This window comes from Thalassophryne amazonica, chromosome 7 (assembly GCF_902500255.1).
Source record: "Thalassophryne amazonica chromosome 7, fThaAma1.1, whole genome shotgun sequence".
NCBI lineage: Eukaryota > Metazoa > Chordata > Actinopteri > Batrachoidiformes > Batrachoididae > Thalassophryne > Thalassophryne amazonica.
This window is the reverse complement of record NC_047109.1, coordinates 95,113,119-95,134,843: the sequence shown is the minus strand read 5'-3', so window position 1 is coordinate 95,134,843 and position 21,725 is coordinate 95,113,119. Positions and strand designations below refer to the sequence as shown.

Here is a 21,725-nt window from a genome sequence, read left to right as displayed (position 1 = left end):
CCAAGACCGTTTGTCTTGTGGGTTGTGGGGTGGTGCAGGTTGGTCACGCTGAGCATTCTCAGAAGACCTCTGCACCTGGGGGGGGGGGGGGGGGGGGGTGTTAGAGGGGGTTTTTTTTGGTTTGGTTGGGGCCCGTTCCACTCCAGCCTCGGTGAGCCTTTGTACCGTTCGTCATTGGTGTTGCCGGGGTGTGGTGCAGCGGAGACTTACCTCGGTCGGAGGGGTGGCCGATCTGTTGCCGTTCGCCATTTCGGTAGTTCCCACCCCTCCCGAGAGGCTGGGGTATGGTCGAGTTGGGGCACCGGACGCATTTCCGGTTCTCTGCTGCGCCTTGGGTTGGAGCTGGGTTAGTTTTTTTCCTGTTCCCTTCTCCGGCTTAGTATTTTGAGCCGTTCGCCAAAATTGAGCCGCCGAAGGCTCTGGGAGGGACCTGAGGTCTTTCGGGTGCCGGGGAGAGTAACAGGGTTTATGGTCATTTTATATCCCCCCGGGGTGTTTTTGGTAGTCCTCCGGGGGTTGATTTTTGATTTTGTTCTGTTTCCTTCCGGGTTCCACCTCCAGGGTTGATGGGACGGTCCTCTGGGGGGGAATTGGCTTGGGGGCCAACTAGCCAAGTGTGACCGGGTCTGGGGTTCCGGGGTTGTGGGGAGGGTACCTCCTGGGGTTGATGGTACGGTCCTCTGGGGGGCGCCGTTTGCTCCATGTACACCTGGGGACCTTTGTGGGATTATGGTTCTGGCTGTTCCTCCTGGAACTGGCGATGAAGGCCTTCTGGGGGGGGTTGGGCTCTGCAGGTCATTCTGGGGGGGTTGTTTGTTATTTTTCTTTTATGCATTTACATTTGTATTGTGTTTGTGGGGCTGTGTTGAGTTTTTGCGTTTGGGAGTTTTTCTTTTCTTCCCGGGGTTTGATGGGACGGTCCCCTGGGGAGGTTTTGGGTGGGTTTTATGTTTTTTCTGTGTGTTGACTTGTACTGGGGAATGTTTTGGGGCTTTTGTTGATGCCAGCCGGCCATTCCAGCTGCGGTGCCTGTCCTGCTGTCCTGTGGGTGGACCTTAGGAGCGTGGTGCTGTCTGCTTCCTGACGTGGACCCCGGAGGGAGGTGCTGTTCTCCGGGTCTGGTCTGTTCGGTCGCCGGGAGGCTTTCCCCGTTGATGGGGGGGTACTGTTTGTGTGTTGGGGGGTGTGGCTGGATGTTTTGGTGTTCTTTTCTTTTCTTTGCTCTTCAGGTGGCATGGAAACTGATTCGTCTGTGGAGAAGGTGCTGGCTGAAGAGTCCTCACCCTCATCAACATCATGTGAAGCACCTGTGACTGGTGCTCACATGCAACCTTAAAGACTTTCAGCTGAAGCAGATAATTGGATGGCGTTCTGCATTTAAGGCATGTGTGATTCAAGCAGAACTGCCGGGAACTCGACCTTGTGATGTTCGTTTGTGAGACGCTGAGGACCGCGCCTGGGTTTGACACATTGAGCCCGTGAAGCAAGGAAGGGTGAGGACACATGCTGTCAGCACACATCAAAGGTGATTAAGTGTTTGACTAATTGTTGATAGTAACTTGGTGTTTTGTTGCGCAGTGTACTTGAATTGTGGTGAGAGTTGTGCAGCTTGCTTCTCACTGCTGTGGCGTGCAGGATAAGTGATCCTCCACTTGTTGTGAGAAGCTGCTCATTTGCATAAAGTTAAAAAAGATACAGACCTGAATGTGTTGCTGATAGCGTGTGTCTTCTGAAAGATATTGTTGTAACTGCTGACTTACCTCACCTCTTCTTTGCTTCACAGAGAGTCGGTTTGTCGTGTCCACCTGGGGGGTGTTTGGCGGTGGTAGTGAGTCCAGGAACGCCGGGCTTTGATCCTTGCGGGCGCTGGAGAGCGTGCCAACAGTCACTCCACCAGAGGGATGCTGTTTTTGTTTTTACACCTTTTATGCACAGTGGGGGTAATAAATATATTGTTTTTGGAACCGCTTTTCTGGTTATTTGTAGCGCTGGGTTCCATCTGACGCAGGTCCGCTCCTCAACCCGCGTCGACACATAACAACTACCTCCGCATCGGGATTATGACTGTGCCATCAACCTTCTTCCCGGGGCAACCCCTCCCCGAGGAAAATTGTTTTCTCTTTCAGCTCCAGAAAGAGCAGCTATGAACACGTACATCCAGGAATCTCTGGATGCTGGGTTGATTCGTCCCTCGTCATCCCCCGCTGGAGCAGGATTCTTTTTTCGTGGAAAAGAAAGAAGTCACTTCGTCCATGTATCGACTATCGGGGTTTAAATTCAAATTCAAATTCATTAATTTATATAGTGCCAATTCATGATGAAATCGTCTCAAGGCGCTTCACACAACATAAAAAAAAAAACTGAATTAAAAATTTAAACAATAAAAAGATGACCATAAAAGAATACAAGAATAAAAACACATCATAACACTAATGATAAAACAGGGAAAACAAATAAGTCTTTAAACGTGACTTAAAAGTCTCCACAGTATCCGACTACCAAATGTGTGAAGGGAGATCGTTCCACAGAGCTGGAGCATGGTAGGAGAAAGCTCTGTGACCGGCAGACTTTTTATTCACCCTGGGAACACATAGAAGTCCTGCACCCTGAGAACGCAGGGCCCGAGCTGGTACATAGTGGCTTACCAGGTCAGCCAGATAGGGAGGTGCAAGTCCATGAACAATTTTATAAACTAATAACAGTACTTTAAAATCCGATCTTGCAGCAACTGGAAGCCAATGCAGGGATGCCAAAACAGGCGTAATGTGGTCAGACTTTCTGCTTTGTGTCAAAAGTCTGGCAGCAGCCAGAAATGACATCACAGTAAAAAACCGCTATCCTCTGCAACTGATTTCGTCAGCGTTTGAGCTGTTAGAGGGCTCTTAAGTGTTCATGAAACTGGATCTTCGTAATGCCTAAAATTTGGTCAGAATTAGAGAAGGAGATGAGTGGAAGACTGCTTTAACACCTCAACTGGGCAATATGAGTATCTGGTGATGCCTTTCGGGCTCACAAATGCCACAACAATCTTCCAAAGCTTAGTAAACGACGTGTTGTGCGAGTACCCGAATAAGTTAGTTTTTGTTTACTTGGATGACATCCTGATCTTCTCTCCCGACCTACACACTCACACCCAGCATGTCCGTTCTGTTTTGCAGACTCTATTACATAATGATCTCTTTGTCAAGGCAGAGAAATGCGAATTCCACAGGGCCACGATATCGTTTCTGGGATTCGTCATCTCTGAAGGAGAGATTCAAATGGACCCGAACAAGGTGGCGGCAGTGCATGAGTGGGCAGTGCCCAACAATCGTAAGGATGTTCAAAGATTTCTAGGATTTGCTAACTTTATTCGCAAATTTATTGGGAATTTCAGTACCATCGCTGCTCCTCTCCATAACGCCACCTCGTCTCTTCAGGCATTCAAGTGGACGCCTGAGTGCGATGAGGCATTCAGGGTCCTAAAGCAACGCTTTACTGCTGCCCCTGTGCTGAACCTTCCTGACCCGCCCGGCAGCTCGTGGTCGAGGTAGATGCTTCTGACATTGGCGTGGGAGCTATTCTGTCACAAATGAGTCCCGATGACAAGAAATTGCATCCATGTGCCTTTCTGTCCCGTAAGTTGACTACAGCAGAGCAAAACTATTCCATCTGCGATCGTGAACTGCTGGCAGTTAAAGTGGCCTTGGAGGAGTGGCGTCACTGGCTCGAGGGGACACAGTTGCCTTTTTTAGTGTATACTGATCATAAAAACCTTGCCTATCTTCGCACTGCCAAGCGCTTAAATGCTCGTCAGGCCCGTTGGGCAATCTTTTTCAGCCGCTTCAATTTCGTCATCTCATACCGGCCAGGTTCAAAAAGTGGAAAGCCCAATACATTGTCCAGACAATACGATAAGCCCAATACTCCTTATGACCCCGGCAATATTCTCCAAGCAACATGCTTCATCTCTGCCATTACGTGGGAGGTTGAATCGCAGGTTAGGTAAGCCCTCCGTGATGTTTGCATGGCGTCTGACTGTCCACTGGGTAAGTTATTTGTACCCGATGCCCCGCGGGGGGGGGGGGGGGGGGGGGGGGGGGGGGGGGGGGGGGGGTTGCAGATGGTTACATATGGTTGCAGATGTTACGGAATATGTCAATGCTTGTCATATCTGTGCTATGCATAAGTCCTCATCACGCCCTCCTGCGGGATCATTACTGCCTCTCGCACTTCTCAAACAGCCATGGACTCATATCACTATGGACTTTGTCACTGGACTTCCCCTCTCACGTGGCAACACTTTGATCTTAACTGTGGTGGACAGATTATCCAAAATGTGTCATTTTGTGCCTTTGCCCAAATTGCCTTCTGCCAGAGAAACTGCTGAGATTATGTTAACACATGTATTTCATCTCCAGGGTTTCCCCAGGATATTGTCTCCGACCGGGGCCACAGTTTGTTTCCAGATTTGGAGGGAGTTCTGCCGCTTACTCTGGGCCACCTCCCAGTCTCACGTTCGGCTATCATCCCCAAACCAATGGTCAGGCCAAACGATTTAATCAAGAGTTAGAAAAAGGTCTTAGAATTCTGTGTTCTCAGCATCCTTCTACCTGGTCCACCCAATTGCCTTGGACTGAACTAGCCCACAACAGTCTGCCCTCTGCTTCTTCTGGTTTTTCCCCTTTTCATGTCGTGTTGGGTCACCCCCCCCCCTCTCTATTTTCTTCCTCCACCCTTCGGTCCCCGGTCCCGTCTGCTCTTAGTCTGGTTGTCAGGTGCCAACGAACCTGGGAGCGGGCACGTAGTGTCCTATGTCATTCCTCAGTCCAATATAAAACTGCTGGGGACAGCAAACAGTCCATAGCTCCGGTCTACGTACCTGGTTAAAAAGACTGGCTCTCTACGCAGCATTTGCCACTACGAGGTGTTTCTCAGAAACTGGCTCCCAGGTTCATTGGTCCCTTCCCCGTGTCTAAGGTCATTAACCCTGTTTCCGTCCATCTTCATTTGCCTGGTTCCATGCGTGTTCACCCCACCTTTCATGTCAGTCATGTCAAACCCTTTAAGTCTGCCCCTTTGTGCCCTCTGGCCGTTCTCCACCTCCCACCTGGTTCGTGGGGGGGGGGGGGGTCTTCTCTGTGCGTCGGCTCCTGGCTTCACGTCGGAGGGGCCGCGGTTTCCAGTATTTGGTGGACTGGGAGGGGTACGGCCCAGAGGAACGGTCGTGGATTCCCTCTTGCTTTATCCTGGACCCCTCTCTCATTCGGGATTTTCATGCCTCCCACCCTGCCGCGCCAGCCTTTGGGGGGGGGGGGGGGGGGGGGGGGGGGGGGGTACTGTCATGATTTGGGTTTTGCCAACTTTTATTTCTTGGCTTTGTGTTTTTCAGTTACATTTTGTTTATTCTTTTTCTGGGGTTTTTCTGTCTGGGTCTGTCTTTCCTGTCTGTCTCTGCTGGCTCTGGGTGGTGGGTGTTTCCTTCTGTCTGGCCGCGTCCTCCTCTTGGTATGTTCCACGCACACCTTTTCTCTATCTGCACCTCATCACTTGGGTGTATTTAAGCTCCCCATTGTACCTTACTCCTTCGCGAGATTGTAGCGCCTTGTGCCTCTTTCCAGCTCAGTTTCTTGTATTTCCTTGCCTTGCTTCGTTTGCCTCATCATGTTTTTTGACTACCAGCCTGTGTACCTCGACCACGCCCAAGCCTGATGTTTTTGTTACTGTTGCTTGTTTTGGACTGCCTTTCTGTGTACCGACTCCAGCCTGTTTACCGAGTAAACACTTTAACTCCACTGAGCTGTGTACCTGCGTCCTGCATTTGTGTCCAGCCCATCTTGCCTGTTAGACCTGACAAGGTCTCCCTTGCAAAAGAGATCTCGATCTCAATGGGACTACCCTAGTTAAATAAAGGTTAAATTTAAATAATTAATTTAATTAAAATGTATCATCGGTTACAAAGTTAATTTCCATTCACTGACAAACATGTTCTCAACTGACATTTTCACCTGTTCAGTGGTGACAAGCAGCAGTTTACTTTGTAGTTAAATTATTTTTTTTTTATGCCCGGTAGCTTCTGCAAACTAACTCAGTGTTGGAGTTATAAATAAATAATGCACTGATTAAATTCATTTTGAATCTTGTTGCATGATGCAGGAGGACCACATTTGAATAAGAAATGTGATTTATTGACTGATGCAACCTAAATGATTTTTTGCTTTTCATGATGCATTTTTCATCAGATGAGACTAATACTCTGCTGTGACATATAGTCCAGAAAATACGGTAAAAGCAAGCTTGTGCAGATGAATCTTGGGATTCTTTATAAAAGTTTCAACACTGGCCACAGATCTCGGATACAATGGCGATTCATTCCACAAGTTGGGAGCCACAACCTAGAAAGCACAGTGTCCTTTGTTTTTCAGCCTTGAGTGAGGAACCACCAACATGCTTTGGTCAGAGGACCTCAAAGACCTGCTTGAAAGTAGAGAAGACAAAATTGGTGCCACATGAGACCTCTTAGAGGACCTTGTAAGGCACCTTGCAGCTGCATTCTGAAGTGTTTGGAAATGGTCCAGAGATGACCTGCTGTGGCTGAAGAACAATGAACAATAATAATTCAGTCATGATTAAATGACTGAATTATTGGCTGCAGCCTCAATTTTAAAGTCTGGGTCTTTTAGTGAAATTTAGGGCTAGTGGCTGGCGATCACCTTAACATTTCTTCTCTGTTTCTTGTTGCTTAATGCTGACAAATTATACTGTATTTGTTGTCTTTCTGTCACCTGATTCTGTTTTTTCTCTCTGTCTGAGGTGTGGCTCCATCCAGAGATGGGAGTGGTGTCTTCTTCTGCAAGCCTCCCATCGTTTGCACCGGCATAGACTGCCAAAATTTCCCAAAACTTCCTGTATATTCGTATTGTAATTTGCGATGGTAGCATGGCCCAAGCAGAGGGTCACCCCTTTGAGTCTGGTCTGCTTGAGGTTTCTTCCTCAAATCATCAGAGGGTGTTTTTCCTTACCACTGTCTCCTGTGTGCTTGCTCTAGGGGCTGGCAAGGTTAGACCTTACTTGTGTGAAGTGCCTTGAGGCAACTTTGTTGTGATTTGGCAAAAATATAAATGAAATGAATGACCATTTCCATTTCAGATAGAGATACAATGTGACTGAGGTGTGCAATGTTCCATAAATGGTAAGGGTGTTACGGTACATGTATTTGTATTGAACCATTTTGGTACGGGACATTTGGTTCGGTACAGGGCTGTACGGGTGAGTTTGTGTTGCATGTTTACATTCAGTGTTGCCAACTTAGTGACTTTCTCGCTAAATCTGGCGATTTTCCAAATTCTCTTGACGACTTATTTTCTCAAAAGCGACTACCGACAAATCTAGCTACTTTTCCTGGCGTTACCGGAGACAATGAGATGAGATTTATTGTCACTGTCATTACACGAGTGCAGCAACAACAAAATTACATTTACACTCCAATTACCTCAGACAAAATACAACAATTTATCCACAATTATTACTTGTTTACCGTAATAATGGCAGACATCAGAATTAAAGACAACACATATACATTTGACATTGTTTATGTGCACTAAACCTGAAGCAGTCTGTCATCCAAATTGAGGTAAAGTGGGTGAAGGCTGCAGCAGGAGGGGCCCACGCCGCCCAGCTTGGGGAGTTGAAGGCTGCAGCAGTAAAAACCACGCTGCCTTTGAGGTGGCAGGGAGGAAGCCAGGGTGATGGGAGTGGAGAGACACAAAGGGGGTAATAAGAATGGAGGGAGGGAGACATGCGTCGTGTGCAGATGAGTTAAGTTTCTGTCAGTTTCTGTCTTTTCTGATGAATGGAGACTGAAAGTGAAAGTCTTTGTTGTCACCGAGCGGCAGCGGGTCTCCCCCTCCTCCGCTGCCTGCAGCAGCCTGAAAGCCCGGAGCGGAGGGATAGCTACAATCCTCCTCACTCGGATTCGCTCAGCCTACTGACCTCGTTTGCTGCGCTGTAATTAAACAGTCCCCAGACTTTGAGAAGCCCTGGCCTTGAGAAATCATTTTACTTTATTAAGTGATGGCCAATTTTAATGGCAAAATAAATAAACAAACCAAGTTTATTTGTGGTTCTAAATATTTTAAGGTGGTTTTATTCACTTTTTTGCCTCTCCCACAGTGTTTTTGTTTTCAAAACTTAATTTAAAAAGATATATTAACAAACATTAAAATGAACAGTTAATAGAAAGCGATAGAAAATAAAATAAATAGTACAAAAGTAAAGGGATTCTTTAACATTAATTCTCTTTTAAAAATCCCTTATCGAGTGTGACAGTTTTGGACAAGTTAATTTTTCTGGCAAAAAATATGAAGATTGAATAAAATTGAACAGGGCTTCATGCTGGAACAGTTGTACTGCTCTTTTGGTTTTGTGAAAAGCTGTTAACTAGGAATGCATTTTTTGTAATATTTTATACATTCGTCGTTTATTTGAGAACATTTTATTTAAGTTATTACGAGGCAGCACTTTGCAATTATTTTATTTTCGTGTTTGTATAATGTTACAAGAAATTGTTGGTTGAAACAAGCAAATTTAGGTTTTGCATTTTGTTCCCATACTGTACCGAAAATGAACCGAATCGTGATCTCAGAACCAAGGTATGTACCGAACAGTAATTTTTGTGTATCGTTACACCCCTAATAAATGGACAAAACAAGTTTGCATAACACAACTAACATTGTTTCTCAAATAAAGAGCCTGATCAAAACTAACTCCAATATTTCTAACTGCAGAATGAAATAATGATAACCAAGACCCAAGATTCTCAAATCACTGTCCAAATAAAGTTGCAAGGAGCACAAACAAGAAGGTCGGTTTCCCTTATATTATGTTGTAAGTTACAAGTAATTAGCAGCCATCTAGTTTTTTGTAAAATTAACACAGTCCTGAAGTATAAATAATTTATCTAGTTTCTGAGGTTTAAATGAGATGCACAGCTGTATATCATCTGCATTTACACAGATGCCTTCAAAGGTATTCAAGATGTGTCCAAGAGAAAGCAAACAAAATTGGTCTCATTACAGAACCTTAGGGCATACACCAGGAAAGCGGCAGAAGAGAACACAACTTTAGTGTGGTTGTGGCAATGTGGTTAGAAGAACCAAAATGAGCTTATATTTGGTGTCGTGGAGCACGTACCCCCACCCCCAAAATGCATACCACTCAGAACAAAACCATATTCGTGACTATGACATGAAAAAGACTTGATTTCAGATAGTGATGGCCAAATGAGGTTTCATGAAACATTTGCTGTTTTTTCTGAATCCACTAGATGATGACCTTTTTAAGAAAGGGTTCAGTTTGGTTTGAACCGTTTGTGAAAAGAGACTGCCACCTAGTGAGCTCAGATAAATATTGGTGGGTGTATTTATTACACATCCTTTTCAACAAATATCAAATTGCCACTTCCCTTGACATCACCAAGTTAAGTCAGTAACACAGTAAAACTAATTCATATTTCAAACTAGTACTATTTGTTGTGTGGGCCGCCAGAAGAGGAGGTACTGCTGGCCCACCACCAGAGGGCGCCCTGCCTGAAGTGCGGGCTTCAGGCACGAGAGGGCGCTGCCGCCATGGACACAGCCGGGGGTGACAGCTGTCGCTCATTACCTCTTGACAGCTGTCACCCATCTACTCAACATCATCTCACTCCATAAAGACCAGACGTTATCTCCACCTCGTTGCCGAGATATCATACTTCATAGGAGGTAACACTCTCAGCCTTTTTGTGAGATTTGTAACTCTGTTATTTTGAGAATTTGCAGGAGAACCGGTCGTTTGTGAGGAGGCTGTGCAAGACGGCGCTCCTTTTCAGCAGAGACTGCTGCAACATATTGAATGAGAGGTGGAGGTGGCATTCCCACCACTGTTGTTACTGGGTGTACACACACCCACACTTGACTGTCTTTGTTCTTCGCCAGCAGTACCAGATCCGACAGTCGGGGACGGTGATCACCTGGGAATTCGGGACTTGGCGGCTCCAGTATTCACCAGGTTCTGGGGCGGCGGAAATCGTGTGGTTCCGGCTCTTCTCAGGACAGACGTCTTCTATCCTCGAGCCTGCCCACACGTCACCTCCTGTGTATTGACTGTTATGATATTCTGTGATTGTCTGTATGTTCGTTGTGCACATTCACAACATTAAATTGTTACTCTTTGGCTCATCTATTGACCGTTCATTTGCGCCCCCTGTTGTGGGTCCGTGTCACTACACTTTCCCAACACTATTTTGAAATGTGCCTCTACAATGTCAAAAACTGTATGTTGCAAATTGTTTATAATGTGATAAAACCTTCAAAATGTGCACTCAGCCATCTGAACAAAAGCAAGGTCATCTACTTAAAATGAACGAGGAAGCAAGTATGACTGTGTTACACACTCTGCCAATGTTTTTGGTTCATTTGTTTAGTGGGAATGTTACTGTGGCAGACAGCAGAAAGGATCATCTGGTCCCAGTCCATCCAGAGATTGAGTAATATCAGCCATGTGTACTGAATTTACTGGGATTTGTGGCATCCCAAAGAAAGGTTGATCCTCTGTGAGGAATTAAATGCATTCATTCTCTTCAGTTTAATAAAGTGGCATCAAAGTTGTTCTGAGTCAGGGATTTGTAGAAACATGGGTATAACAATTGACAACTATTGCATCATGAGGAAGAGTGTTTGATGAGATGAAGGAATCTCTGTAAAAATGATGGGTTTACAGGAATGAGAGATGTGGACTGTGGCTTTGCTAGGCGTAGAAGATAAGAGACAGAATATGTGAATCACGTGTAAAACAGCAGAAGGAAACAGGATAAGACTTACATCTATGTAGTTTGCGTTAATGTAGTCAGAGTTGGGGTCTCCCAAGAGAGGGTGTAGCTTGACTCTGTGGCGGTCATCTGGGATGAATCAATGGACATTTATAAACTTTAAAATAGAAAGTGTCTAAAACATTGCACCATTTTCATGTTTTCTGCAACAAAAAAAAAAGCTTTTGATGACTTACATCCCAAAAGGGTGTCATGTCTTCCCTTTGTTTTGTCCTTCTTCTTTGTACAGTCCCAACCATCAAAGAAGCTCTGCAGAGATAAACAGGCATCTTAGATCATCAGTAGTTACAAATCCAACACATCTTTGTTTTCTTTTTATGTAATAAGATGAATTGTTTCACACTGAGAGAGGTTTTGAGCTTTTGGCATAATAGGAAATCAAAGAAAACAATAGAGCTCTGAGCATCATTTCACTCTTGTCTAATCCTGTAGCTCTGATTAATCATGGACCACTGGTTGAATATGGAAGAAGAATTTTCTGAAATTAATGTTATTAGCCAAGCTATTGTGTTATGTCTGGGGTTCATGGTCACATATGCAAAAATTATGAGATCATTGTAGGTGCCACACTGTAGAGGGCTTGTATCCTGTGTGTAACAGTTACCAGACAAAGTTTACTCCTGACCTACTTTGCCATGTACCCTTCATCAGAGTGGGGCTGTTTCCTGCAGTAAAATCCCAGGTCAGGCTCTTGTGTCCAGATCGCACTTTATCACACTCAACAGAGGCACACGACACTGGCGTACACATTGTGGTCACGACGTCACGCATCCCATCAGGTTCTTGCATGTAATCCAAGTTTTAAGCCTTTTTCATTGCTGCTGTGGTCCTTGCAGTCACAGTTATTGCTTTTTGCATTTACAGTCTTGAATACCACTTGGGGACTGTTCGCACACAAAGTGGCATGAAGTGGAAGGCAGTTTTTGGCAAGCAGAGTTAACTGACACACAGCCATGCAGACACGCAATACTGCACAGCATGTCTGCTACATGAAATACCCACTACGCTGACGATCTCACGATAAATCTCTGCTCCAAAGTGTCACAATAAAACTCCACTCCAAAGCACCTTAAAACTATTTTCAATTACAGTTTACCAGATTTTCTTGAGTATAAGTAAAAAAGGTTTGGGAGGTACTACGAATTATACTCCGGTGCAACTTGTATACCGAATACCATACACTCTTTGAAATAATTATAGTAACTATTTACATAAGACTATCCGAGGAATCAAAGTACAAAACAAAATAATATACCAAAAATAAAAATACATGGCATAAATAAAAACTACATTCCAGCAATGCACAAAGATACCAAATTAAAAAGCTGAGAATACAGAAAAAGGTGTGCCACTGATTAAAACCAAAACAGTTAAGTACAGTGTAGCACATGCCCAAATTATTTGATCAGTGACTAGTTAATGTCAAGCTTAAACTGTGACTGCAGTGTAGTAAAGACAACAGCTCGACTGATCGATTAGTCTGTGTAACTCCTAACAGACAGGATCTAGACTTTTAGTCAAAACCACCTGCACTTTATTTCATCTTCACCACTTACCCAAATCTTCAGCTTATGTACCGTAGACTGCAGCAGCCACCTAGATACAGTAGTGTTCAGAATAATAGTAGTGCTATGTGACTAAAAAGATTAATCCAGGTTTTAGGTATATTTCTTATTGTTACATGGGAAACAAGGTACAAGTAGATTCAGTAGATTCTCACAAATCCAACAAGACCAAGCATTCATGATATGCACACTCTTAAGGCTATGAAATTGGGCTAAAGTTGCGGGCACAAGGACGACCAGGAAATGCTTCTGTGTCTCTATTTGTGGCCCAAAAAATTGGAATAAGCTACCTGAGAAACTCCAACGATGTCCAAATATCAATCAGTTTAAATATTTATACACAGAAATGGTGTTCGACGGGCATGTATCTGATGGAAACCGCTGAATTGTGTTGTATGTTGAATGTGCTTCATCTAAATTCTTACTATTGAATGTACTGGGGTAACTAGAACTACGTGTTATGATTTGTTGTATGATTCCTCTTGCTTGATCAATGGCTCAACGGATGATTTCCACCACAGTTGATGGCTTATTGCTGGACCGTTACTATGTTGCGTTATTGCTATCAGATGCTGAATTATGTCACCCCATCTAGACGGGGAAAACTGATGGTTAAGTACACTGTAAGCTTTTGATGTTTCTACAATGATGATGTTGTGAATGTAGACATTAAAATTCGATAAACGGGGGGGAGGGAATAATGAGAGGATTTTCTATATATTAGCAATATGATTATCAAATATTAATGTCTTTACTTTGATTGTTAATGCCTTTACTTTGATGTATCTTGTCTTTGATTCTGTTCTCTATTTTCATATATACATATATGCATGTGTGAGAGTTCATGTACCATTATTCTTTTAATTAATCACTCATTGTCAAAGCAACCATATACACTGAACTGTTCAAGTAATCATTAAAACAGCTCACACGAGAGGGTGAACAGATGATCTATGGCTTACTGAATGTGCAGACTGTTTAGCTAAAGCTATGTTTTTGCTGAGCGCAGATGTGCGTCTTTAATTAACGGTTCAGCCTTGAGGTAAGAGAGGTGTGACCGGCACACTAGTTCAGGGCTGGACATTGTTATGGGAAGCGTAGGAGACTGAAGGCTTAAAGCCATAACAGTATTCATATCAATGTAAGACCAGACTCTGTCTCTTTTCCTTGTTTGTGATATTGCCGCTCCTATATGCTTGTATGTAACTTTTTGTCAATAAATAGGAGAAGCAAATGGGCGGGGGCCTTCAGAGCTGACGGGACGGTTGGTGATGAGGGTTAAGCTTGTTTGCTCTCTCCTGATCAGGAAAAAGAAATTCAGTGTCTCCTGCGTGATTATTTCTGTGTGTTAACTGAGTTGTTCTTTATGGTCCAACTATGAACAACTCTGACAGTCACATAGCACTGCTATTATTCTGAACACTACTGTACATGCTGAAACCTAAACGCTTCAGATGCTTTTGTCTGCCTGCATGATTAAGACTAAGAATTAAGATTTTGGCTTTGTTTTTCTAGAAATGGGAAGTGATACTCACTTATGGTATGGTACCAGTCACTCCTGCACTACCAGGTAGCTCAGCGAGATGAGTTGGATTGCCAATAGTATATTTTATTTATTTATTTAACTTTTATTTAACCAGGTTAGTCCCAGTGAGCTCGAGAGCTCTTTTGCATGGGAGACCTGGGCAATTGTAAAGTTTCCAATCCACCTAACTTGCATGTCTTTAAATATCAACCTGGGTTTAGTTCCTGGTCATGCTACCAGCCTGTGTCTTTGGACACAACACTTCATTTACACTGTCCGATTCCACCCAGCTGTAAATGGGTAACATCCTTAGCTGGGGAACCAACTTGAATTGGATTGGTGCTTCATCTATTGGGAGTTAGAGACAGTAATCCTCTTTACACTATGGAATCTGGGGATAAGCACAGGCACAAATAGGCCTCAGTGCCTACGTAAGACTTACTTCAGTGTAGGCTTGTGGTAGAAATTTTACAGACACACCAGGAACTTAAAAAGTCTGATTCAAAGAAAAAGACTCCAGTACAGAGAGGAGAATTAGGACTCTGACAGCCAGATGAACTCGTGCGTAAAAGGCAGAATGTACAACCAGAGAGGGAGAGCAGATATTCTCTGAGTGACATTTTGATTTTCTTTGATGCTATTAAACTTTGCAGTGTCTCACATCATTTGATCATGTCCATTTGAACCAACTCACGCTCCTACTTTGGGGTTTGTCAGACAACAATGGATATAATCTCATTATGCTAATGTCTAAGATGCTGCTGACCACAAACTGTGTGAGTAACTGCTCAGACCATTCCACTCCACCTGTCTGTGTGCATTAACTACAGAAAGCCCACTCATCATCTTGAGATCCTTTTCATGCGTTCACTGTACGGTTAAATTAAAGCAGCAGACAGACCCTACAGATCCATGACCACAAACCTACAGATACCCCCCCTTGTGGTTCTTCAGCCCCCCAGGGGAATTTGATGAAACTCTGCCCAAGTCTGCATGCTGAGCAGGGGATTACAACACAGTTCTCCTCACTGAGAGCCAAGAACCAGCAAAATCCTGTCTAGGATTATACCATCCTCTTCACCTCTTCCCCTTTTTACCATGTTCTCCCTCTCTGCCAATCTTTTATTGTATTTCCCTTCTTATACCTCTCTCTTCTCCCTTTGTTTTCTTCTTTCCTCCCTTGTAATTTTGACACAACTCCACTCCTTTTGTTTCTGTGTGCCAACCACTTTTGTGATCTGGCCTCTAGAGAAAACAGAGAAGTGGGAACGAAAAGAACTGAAAGACCACAAAAGAGTTATCTGCACAGGGATGGAAAAGAAGCCAGACCCATGCAAGTTTGATTAAAAACTCATTTACAGGGTTCAATGTGGTGGGTTGGTGAAGAGGATCACATATAATGAGTAAAATGAGATGAAAGAAATTATGACCCAGTTAAGTGCCCTCCTAAACCAATACCCTCATGTGGCATAGTGACTAATCCTGAAGCAGATGCTTTGATATGCCATCAGCAGCCCACTGGTTTCAATTGTCTGCTCTATTTTCCGTCCTCCACAAGTGTTCCACTCGGCGACGGCTTTGTCTTCTCATTTTGATCTGGAATTTGTTTTCCAGCTCTGTGTAATTCATAATTTGAAAAACATAAAAAAAAGAAATGTTGAGATTTCTCATTTAGATGTCTGAAATGTCATATATGAGTTATGAACTTATTGAGTATTGACTGCAATAATAAGCCTGACATAATATCCTATGGCTAGTAAACACTGAAAAAAATAACTCCATCGTACATCATAACCTGAGCCTGAAGGCGAAAAGATGGGTAAAAATGAAAGTTTGAGCCCTCCAAGAAAGCTGTGCTGGTGTTTTGTGTTTACTCATTGAGTTTCTGCAGTGACGATGGTAGTGACAGCAGGTGCCACGTATACACAAGCTCCTTTTACAACTCACTGTAAATTCCTGATCAGTGTCTACAGAACGTGGCTATTCTTCAGGGAAATAAAAACCTATAGCTGTCATGGGAATATAATGTGGTACTCATCATTTTCCCTCATAATGGAGGCATTCCATCAAAACATACTCCAAAACCAAGAGAGAGTGAAAAAACCAGAGGAGTGTATTGATTTTTCTTTTTTTTTTTTTAACTGGACTGTGCTTTGCCCGTGAGGGACAATTTAATGAGTGTACAAGCAGAGTTCAGAAGGGAGGCTGTGAACCAGAGACAAAACATGCTTTCTCTTTTTTATGAAAGCCAGGTGACCTTTTTCCAAGGGTGTGAGCACGTCCCACTGCAGACAGAAGTGGACCATTGGTTTTGTGCCGTCACTACAACAACCAGAGACAACGGACTCTTCAACGGCAAGTGCAATTCCCTAACCGATACAAGACTACAAGCCTGGACATATCTGCTCTGGTTATGCCAAATTATTTTTGAGGCTCTGTACACTGAAAAAGTTATGAAGCAGCGTTGCTGTGAGAGGCTCTCAACCTTATTCTGTTGCTTTATTTTTGGCGCAGGTGTTGGAGAACGATCAATCGACAGAGCCGAACTGTACCTGCCAATATCCATAAGTCTACAATGTGTGTTAATCTGGACGACATGCTTTCAAGTGCTGTTTGCTGGTCGGATTTGCCAATTAAGTACACTGACTTTGATAAATCCTCGTATTACAACACAGGAATAGTCTGCCCACTGAGATAAAACTGTCTGATGCTGTGGAGTTATTTAAATCCAGATTAAAGACTCATCTGTTCTCTCTATCTTAAAATTAATATATTTGGTTGTGTTGAATCACTGTCTTTTCCTGTCACTTCAATTAGTTCTATTAGTGGTGCAGAAGGACTCATCACAACCAAATTCCAGGGGAATTTTAGCAAAGTATAGGACAGTATTGCTGGCAAACATATTACAACTGTGTTCCAGTGAACTGGCTGTTTTGGATGACTAATTTATGCTTTGTTCTGCGTCAGAGGTCTTGTTTGGACAAGCTGCATCTGTCCGGACTCGGCAGCTCCCCCACCCCCGCTGCATATTTGTTTGCAGCAGGGGAGGGGGGGCCTTGGCAGGAGCGCAATCACCAAACTGCACCTCAGTTTGTGCAAACTTTGAGCATCAAGTGTGGAAACAGTTTCAGCTCGTCGCCATGGAGCTGCTGGGGGCTGACACGATCCTTGATAGCTGTGTATTTGTTCGCAGTAGGGGGGCATTGCAGGAGCATGATCAGCCTCGTTGCCATGGAGCTGCTGAGGGTCAACACGACGTAATAATATTTAGTGTCATCAGAGCGAACTGCGCCTCGGTTTCTGCAAACCAGGTGGCAGTTTACAGAAGTGTTACTTTGAGCATCAAGTGTGAAATAGATGAGCCACCAGAGCAGCACCGACATGTGCACAGATCTCCACAATGGGTCGGATCGCGCGATTCTCTTTGCAACTTCTCCAGGACTCAGGCGCTACAGAGCTCCACCCCAGTGCTGAGTCCTGGGACCCAGAGCAAGATGCAGACACACAGTGCTCCAGCAGTGGCTCCAGACATGTTTCGTTTAAAGCATTGAGATCAAAGTTAGCTTTAGTTTTGCTTGTTCCTCTTTCGTTCCTTTTGTGCTGTTGATTCGCAGGAAAAGTCAAAAGCTCATTTGTCCACCTTTTCTCGAGGATTTGTGACTTTTTTACTTTTTTCCCTTCATTCAGGAATCATCATATTCCATGTGACCAGGCCATAAGATCCTTCCAAGACTGAGACATGTGGGATCTTCATGGCATATGTTGAGCTGTAGAGTGTGGCAACTGTTGAGATCTGATGTGTACCAATGGGTTAGGGGATCATCATGTGGATGAAAACTGGGGAAGATTCTCTTGAATGAATGAGTGATCTGGCACCAATATAAACACTGATTCGCCAACAATATTCCATTTCACTGAGATGCTGCTCTGGACCTTGAGTCCAGTGAGGTCATTATCCTCATTGAACTCTATATGTATATAGTTGCTTCGCTGCAACATTTTGGTCTCTGCGTGTTTGACAATTTTTTGTTGTGTTTATGTTTTAATTTGGTGTTTTGGTTTTGTCAGTATGGCCAAAGCACATGGTCACCTCACTGAGTTTAGTCTGGTTGAGGCTTCTTCCTACAGTCAATAATCACCAGAGGGGGCTTCTTCCTCAGTGCTGTTGCCAATGTGCGTGCTCCAGAGGTGGGTAAGGTTTAAATTGTATCTGTGTGTAGTGCCTTCAGGCAACTTATGTAGTGCTGTGTGTTATGTGGTGCTGTATAAATAAATGAAATGGAATTGAACTGGCAAAAAGAAGATAACCACACACACTACCACTGTATATCTACAATATTTGGAGTCCAGAAAATATCAGTCATTTTACATTTCTGCAAAACTTGATTATGCTTTACTAATATGTCCAACATTCAACACCCATATTCTCTTTGACACTTTGCAAACCGTTGGTACTCGGCAGGCGACTCACTAACTAAATCACCTCCAGGGATGCTTAAACTCATCAGGCCAGCAATCATGACAGAGGTTTTCTTTGGGCCAAAATGAACATGATTTATTCATATGCTCGGCCACGGTGTGATCCAGATGCCTTTTTAACCTGGCAAATTAATTTCAGTGGATGGTGAGGAGGGAGGGGGATCATGTCAGAAAGATTGATGGCTTCACATAATACTTTTTTCTCCATGATTATGTCTAGATCATGTGCCCTCCAAGTTATCAGCCTGTAGTTTTGACTGGTTTACTCACAATACGCGACAGTTGTACTGACTGTACCAATTCACAACAGAGATCCAGTCAAGAAACATTAAGTGGGAAGAGTGAGCTACACTGACATCAAGTTGGATATGATGACCTTTACATGAAGTGTCCCTGATATTTAGTACACGGACATCTACAACTATTTCGTCAGGGATACAATTACTTTGTTGCTGGGTCTGTGAACAAGATCATCATAGATAAAATTAATAGATAAAATCTCATCAATACCCATCCCTATACCCATCCCTAATCATATCACACCAAATTGCATCATATTACATTGTCAGGAATTGAATCGCCATCAAATACATATCAAATCACAATGAGTCGGGAACAGGGGTGAATCGTATCGCATCATCAGTATCGTGATGTATCACTATATGTATCGTATTGCCGCTAGTGTATCGAGGTGCGTATCGAATCGTCAGAGATGAGATTCACATGCTTACACTGTACTGAACATTAGAACTGATTTGTAATTCACAATGACGTGCACACACCAATAACTTGGAAAGGCAAAGCAGACCACCGTCTCTAAATTTTTTTTTTTTTTTTGGTAGGTGGGAAAAATGGAATGGTGCTGGAATTAAGCCACTGAAAAAAAAGATACAACAAATATAGCTGACAGCACAAACAACAGTTTGACTTGATATAACACTGGTCAACACACTTTTTCTTGCATTGCATTCTAGATTTTGGGTAATTTGGGGAGCTGAATCTGAATCTGATGTTAGTTTTTGCCAATCACATCACATTTTTGAGATACGAAAACATATTTCTCATATCAAGCATTGAAGCAAAAGCTGCAGTCTCACACACCTCTTCAGCGCCATAAACGATATTACGGCTCTTGTTAACATTTTGCAAACCTGGTTTAAAACTATGCTTTTGAAGCTGCTTTTGTGCAGTGGCATCAAACTTGTGAGTGAATGAGCACCTTTTACGTAATCCCTCAATATGGAACATGGAAATTGCAAATTGCAAAAAAACAAAAAAACGTGATGTGATAGAGGAAATCTGAGCTCAGATTCAGATTCGCATTCAGCACCCCAAAATGACCCTAAATCAGTTCTCAAAGTCCATGCAAGAAAAAAAAAAAAATCTGTTGACCAGTGTAATCTCTGCTACAAATTCAGACAATATACATGAAAACAGGTGCGTTGCAAATATCCAGAACGCCAACAGTTGCTCAGAACACAATGGAAGTACTAACAAGACAAAAAGAGATATCTGGTGTTTTATGCTGCGTTTACACATAATGACGACAAGTCACGAATGCCACGAAGTACACATTCTTGGCCCCTGATCGCGAATGTGATGATTCGGGGCAGAGGTGTCAGGTGTCCTCAGGAACTGCTGCAACCTGTTACCACGTGTTACGATTAATGGCACATGTTGCCAGAGAATTATCAGGAACCATTACGCACGGTCAAGAATAGTGTTCCGCGTTGTTACGTGCTATTGCGCGTAACAGCGCATCGCTAAGTTCTGTCACGTTGTGAACGAAGTGAATTGTCTCCACACACACACACATATTCATCCAACCAAATTCAGATCGCTCCAGTTTTTCAGAAGAACTTTGTGACTGCATGCGTAGTTGGGCTCTGTGCCATGGAGTGGCACAGAGAGGAGGAGGAGGACAGCGCCAGATGTGTGGCTTCATGCGGCTCTCGTCTCGTGTATTTTCCCAAACATCAGGCACATGCAGCAGGTGGAACACCTGCAGGAGCGCGCTGAAGAGCACTGAAATTAGACTTTTAGCCGACTTGGTGTCAGCATTCAAATTGAATGTTGTGCAGCAGGGTTTAATTGTGTGCACGCTTCTTCCTCCGCCAGACTGGAGGAGTTGCAGAGATGTCTGGCTGCATGTGAGTCTCCTCTCGCTCCTCTGGTTCCTCTGGCTCAGACTCGTTCTCCCGCTCATCGGTTACAACAGCAGGTGGAACACCTGCAGGAGCATCCTGAGAAGCTTCAGCAGGAACTGGATACTGACATTTGGAGCTGAGTTTAATTGTGCGCACGTGACAGAAAACTGATTTGCCGTGGCGCGCAGTGAAATGTGACGCCGCGTTACAAGTTGTGTCAAAACTTGACAGTTTCCGTGTCACTTCGTAATAACGAGTTACAGATTGGGCTCCAAGAACCATCACAGGAACCACGTTCTATTAAGGATCAATAATCATCAAGATGGATCAATACGCTCAGTTGCAACCTCCACGACGTGAGACGAAATGAGGATGTGTGTGACATTCGTGGAAGATTTTTTGACAGGCAAAAACATGCTCCATGAATATCAAGAATATCATGCACCAACACGCACTATTAAGAAACATATTCAGATGCGTTAAGTCACATTAAGAATGTCAGGAATGTGTCACGAATGACAGAAAAATGACATTTGTAACGCGTCTTGGTTATGTGTAAACGCACCTTTAGGGACAATACTGTCCAGCTTTTAGGCAGCGTGGTGGCCAAACAGTGTACTTGTTTCCAGGTACAAAAGTTCCAGGTTCAAGACAACCTGTGCCTAGAGTGCCTTTATTAGAGAGTGGCGACATGACGAGTCCCCCCCCCCCCCCCAAAAAAAAAATCAGTCATGTGACTCATGGTGCCATCTTGGGGCAAAAACAGTGTTGGCTGTTAATGTGACCGCATGTAAATCCAGCTATTTTATTTATTTATTCACTGAAAATGGATGTGTTGCTGTATGTGGTTAAATGATTTTAAAAATGTTGAAAACATAAAAGGTTCATTCAGTAGTTCAGTGCAGTTAGAAATGGCACCATGTTCTGAGTTGACGCCACTCTCCAATCAAGGCACTCTACCTGTGCCTATTGTCCATGTAATGTTGAGTCCCATCAGGAAGGGCATCTGGTGCAAACTGATCAGCTGAGGTGACCCCAAGTGAAAAAGGGAGAAAATGAAACAACTTCCTTTTACTTTACTTTCCAGCTCCCTTACCCAACAATAAACCTGTCCACAAATGAGCTAAATTACCTATTGTTTTAATAAAAAGATATTTGCAAAT

General features: G+C 43.7%; 1 protein-coding gene across 2 annotated transcripts in view; it reads right to left on the bottom strand.

Moving 5' to 3' along the window:
• Positions 1–21,725, bottom strand: part of ptprub (protein tyrosine phosphatase receptor type Ub) — a 700,336-nt gene that overhangs the window by 111,647 nt on the left and 566,964 nt on the right. For both annotated transcript variants that reach the window (XM_034175133.1, XM_034175134.1), the window contains exons 19-20: positions 11,023–11,095; positions 10,839–10,915 (exon numbers count right to left, since the gene is read on the bottom strand). In XM_034175133.1, the coding sequence (XP_034031024.1) occupies positions 10,839–10,915; positions 11,023–11,095 (150 nt within the window). The remainder of the gene's footprint in view (positions 1–10,838; positions 10,916–11,022; positions 11,096–21,725) is intronic.